General features: G+C 43.7%; 1 protein-coding gene across 1 annotated transcript; it reads right to left on the reverse strand.

The window, feature by feature from the left end:
• Positions 1-537: 537 nt before the first annotated feature.
• On the reverse strand, positions 538-3,459 carry LOC123744748 (cis-aconitate decarboxylase). Its single transcript, XM_045724702.1, has 4 exons — positions 3,391-3,459; positions 2,692-2,879; positions 1,808-1,875; positions 538-981 (listed from the first exon to the last, which is right to left on the reverse strand). The coding sequence occupies exons 2-4, from the start codon at positions 2,768-2,770 to the stop codon at positions 817-819; spliced, it is 312 nt and encodes a 103-aa protein (XP_045580658.1). The 5' UTR covers positions 2,771-2,879; positions 3,391-3,459; the 3' UTR covers positions 538-816.
• Between the last annotated feature and the right edge of the window lie 1,201 nt (positions 3,460-4,660).

The raw sequence follows: 4,660 nt of genomic DNA on the forward strand, positions 1-4,660 counted from the left end.
AAAAAAATACATTCATCTCTAGGAGACAGAACGCGTCTCCTTCCTGAGTGGTATGACGGCTACATGGTCCCATGGTGTTTATACTTGCGTACTATTGTTTGTACAGATGGACGTGGTACCTTCAGGCGTTTGGAAATTGCTCCCAAGGATGAACCAGACTTGTGGAGGTCTACAATGTTTTTCTGAGGTCTTGGCTGATTTCTTTTGATTTTCCCATGATGTCAAGCAAAGAGGCACTGACCTTAAAGGTAGGCCTTGAAATACATCCACAGCTACACCTCCAATTGACTCAAATTATGTCAATTCGCTTATCAGAAACTTCTAAAGCCATGACATCATTTTCTGGAATTTTCCAAGCTGTTTAAATGCACGGTCAACTTAGTGTATGTAAACTTCTGACCCACTGGAATTGTGATACAGTGAATTATAAGTGAAATAATCTGTCTGTAAGCAATTGTTGGAAAAATTACTTGTGCCATGCACAAAGTATATGTCCTAACCGACTTGCCAAAACTATAGTTTGTTAACAAGTAATTTGTGGAGTTGTTGAAAAACTAGATTTAATGACTCCAACCAAAGTGCATGTAAATTTCCGACTTCAAATGTACATGTCTGAGGGAATCCACTGTTTAAAGTAAGCTAATTAGACTAGCCACTGAGCCTCTGCTATCCCAGCGACAGGCTGGTAGAATACCACACAAACAGACCTGTAAGCATTTATAATACTTATGTTACAGCCCCATAGAGAGCACCAGAGGAATGGTCCAGTCCTCCCCTCTTGGAGATGTTGTGAGCCTCGTTGGAGAACCTCATCAGTCATCCCTGGAACTCTATTCCAACGTTGAAGGCCAACAGAAAGTCCCGCCCACTAGGCTTTCTGTTATTGGGCAGTATGTCGCTGACCGCCAGTAGAGCGGGAAGGACCGCCCCCAACGGGTGAATGGCAGGGTGCCAGGCATCGTCAAGGTCCACGGAGTGGGCCTGGACAGGACAACCGACACACAACAGGCACACAGTAGTTATCTTGGACAACATACATACAATGGAGACAGACAACGGACAGACCACAGTTATTAGCAGACTCATTGCTTTAAAGATTCAAATGTTATGTTTATTACAAAACAAATGAAGACAGTAGGTGTACACAGTTGGTTTACCACGAGACAGTAAATAGTGACAAATACTGACAATTACATGTCTGTTGCTGGATGTTTTTTCTGTCTTTATGACCTGTCTGTCTGTTTCTCTGTCTGTCTCTGTCACTCCTGCCTGCCTGTCTGTGTCTGTCTGTCTCTCCGTCTGTCTCTGTCTCTCTCTTTCTGTTTCTCTGTATTTCTCTAAATGTATCTTTGTCTGTCTGTCTTTATGTCTGTGGTAATAGGAGCCCCATAGTGTCCACATACAGTACCAGTCAAAGGTTTGGACACACCTACTAATTCAAGAAAAGAGCAGCCAACAAGTGCTCAGCATATGTGGGAACTCCTTCAAGACTTTTGGAAAAGCATTCCAGGTTAAGCTGGTTGAGAGAATGCCAATGGTGTTCCAAGCTGTCATCAAGGCAAAGGGTGGCTACTTTGAAGAATCTCAAATATAAAATATATTTTGATTTGTTTAACACTTTTTTGGTTACTACATGATTCCATATGTGTTATTTCATAGTTTTGATGTCTTCATTCTTTTTCTACAATTTAGAAAATAGTAAAAATAAAGAAAAACCCTTGAATGAGGAGGTGTGTCCAAACTCTTGACCTGTACTGCATATCTACACTTATGTGTATGCAGATCTACTGTAGATGCATCTACTCACAGCCACTCTGTTGAATAAAGGCAGCGAGGGTTGCGGAGAGTCTGGTTCCTCTGCGTCCGTATACAGAACTGATGTCATCCGGAGCGTACATATGTTGCAGGACAGAGGATGGACAGTAGAGGGCGTTAGAGAGACAGAACAGAGACAACATAACTGTTAAAACAACCTATTTTTCTCCTCTACCCTACAACACTGTGTCCATATCACAATGTGTTTCCACACGTCTACACAGGAACTGTCACCATGGGGACTGTGAGTGACCAATCTTTACAGAGTACACTCTATTCCTCCATTCCTGTCCTGACTATTTAGTGGATGACAGAGTTTCTGCCTCTAACAGTCATGTAGTCTGTCAACTGTCTCTGTCTAACCTTAACCCTGGGTCCAGTTACTGTGTTTTGTCTGCAGGCTGTCTCTGCCTCTTACAGACTGTCACAGCACTCGACTGGATTCATAGAGTTGTCAATCGAAGAAAAGCCCTTGCCTCGTTTCCGTGTGTCTTCTCCTTCATCTGCACTGTTCTGACAACTTGGTAGATTGACATCACTACAAGCTATCTGCTTTCACATCAATTAGGGGTAGGGTGAAGGGAAGAAGACGAGGAGAAAAGGAAGCAGAAAGGTGCTGGTTCAAGTCCCAGGTGACACAAAAATGGGAATGGAACTGAACTAGCAGATGAAAAGCTGCTGGTCTCTGATCCCATATACCATCCCCTGGCGTTGGGCACTTGAACACGGCACTTAACCCCTCACAATTGCTCTCCATCCAGGGGCGCTCTGTGCGGCTGACCCTGTGCCTCTCAATGGGTGTGCGTGTGTATATCTAGGGGTGTTAGGAAAGGCAGAAGACAAGTATCTAGACAAGTATCTATTCTATTATCTCACCTGACAGTGTTGTAGGGCCAACTGGAAGATGTGTGTGGTGCTGCCCAGTAGTCCCACTCCGATTGGAGTCCAGAACCATCCTCTTGCTGCGGTGGAGCAGGATGGGGGAATTTGGTAGGACTGGACACCCTGGATGAACTGTCCAAAACTGTCTGTCACACTGCCCTCTGAGCCTGGATGGTCTGTCACTGGAGGGAATGAGGAGAGGAGGAAATGGGAAGGAGGAGAGGAGGAGGAGGGGGAGAGGAGGGAGAGGAGGAGGAGGGGGAGAGGAGGGAGAGGGGAGAGGAGTGTTGAAGAGGACGAGGAGAGGGGAGAAGAAGGGAGACGAGGACAGGAGACAGGAATGTTTAAAACCTCCTCAGTATGTTCTTAGCTCAGTTTACTCACGTCTGAACTGAGACGAAGAACCAGAGGAGAGGTAGACAACCAACACAGACAGCCTGTGTCAATGTAGGTCTATGTACAGTATACTGTAGACCTCAACAAGACAGCCTGTATGAATAGAACAGATCAGACCAATATTTACTAATGTCAAACATTAGCTTCCTCATATCCAAGCCAGAAAGAAACACTTAGCCAATGTGCTTGTGTCCAGTATATGTGTGTGTTTTGATATTGTGGTAAAGGAAAATCCTAACACAGGAAGGAGACAGCAGAGAGTACACAGTACATAGTAGAGTGCTGAGCTTAGCTTACTGTCCAAGGCAGACTGGTGGAGTCCTCTCAGCGTAGCAGACATGGGTCTGAAGGATCTCTGACAAACACACAAACAGACGGACAGCAGTACAGTATGTCAGTAAAACAGTCCTGAGGGACAGATCGAGAGAAAGAATGAAAACATAAAATAGCAAAACTATGAAATGTTCTTTATCGTACTCTACTTTTTCTTCAGTTTTAGGCTTAGCAGAATTCCTTACAGTTTGTTGTTCTCAGTAAAGAAAATTCACCTGGGGCATCTTAGAGCAGGCTCAACTTGCCAGACTGCTCAGTTCACTTGCCCAGGCAGTAGGGCAACCCTTACAGTCCCTGCTACAACTAGGTTCCAAAGTTATACCTGGTTACCCTCAGGTGAAACAATTTGGCCAACCACTCAGGGACCTGTGGTGCCACCTCTGGCATCCGTACCAGTTAATCATTGTGACGTATGAATTACGAGTGATAGTGTTATCACTACGTAAACATTTTATGTAGGTCTACTTGTTAAATTATTTTGTGACGTGCAGTAATATTCAAGTCCTGAGAGGTCAATAAGCTTATTTGACACATCAATTAGTATTACAGACAGACAGGCTTCTAACCTCACACACTGACTGTCATTTGAATAGAGAGAGACCCACATATATCAATATATCATGAATCATGAAGCAGTGAGAGGCAGGGAGGGGGAGGAAATTCCAAAACATGAACCTCTACTCCCATCACATGCTGGGATTTTCCCTCATCATCACCATCATCATCATCAGGAGGAAGGTATTTCCTTCTTGGGTAAGGTGTGATGTTATACTCCAGAGAGACAAAGATCCCTGATACAGGACAGAGAGGGACAGGAAGTCATTGGCTTCTTAGTTGCAGACGTTCCATTAATTTGGTGCCTTTTGAGATGTGTAACTTGGTGAAAAAAGCTTTTGATTTGACCTATTTTGAACATTCTGTCATAAAAAGCACATGTTCAACCTAAAATAACCTCTCAAGAGGTTAAATAAAAAATGTCTATAGTAACTGCATATTAAGTGACAATTAAAGTAACAGGTTTGACTGTAACAGGGTTGACGATTTCACCTTAAATCGGCCATAAATCCCCTGGAAGCTTGTTGTGTGCAACAGGGAGGGGCAATTGAATGCAAGTTTCACCAAAAATAATGTAAATTGTTAAAACATGTCTAGCCTGTCTATCTATGGGTAACAGGGTTAACGTGTTATACTCGACCCACCCAGTATTCCACCACAAAATGGCCAAAAAGAGTAG

Source organism: Salmo salar, chromosome ssa09, assembly GCF_905237065.1.
Source record: "Salmo salar chromosome ssa09, Ssal_v3.1, whole genome shotgun sequence".
In the NCBI taxonomy this organism is placed as follows: domain Eukaryota; kingdom Metazoa; phylum Chordata; class Actinopteri; order Salmoniformes; family Salmonidae; genus Salmo; species Salmo salar.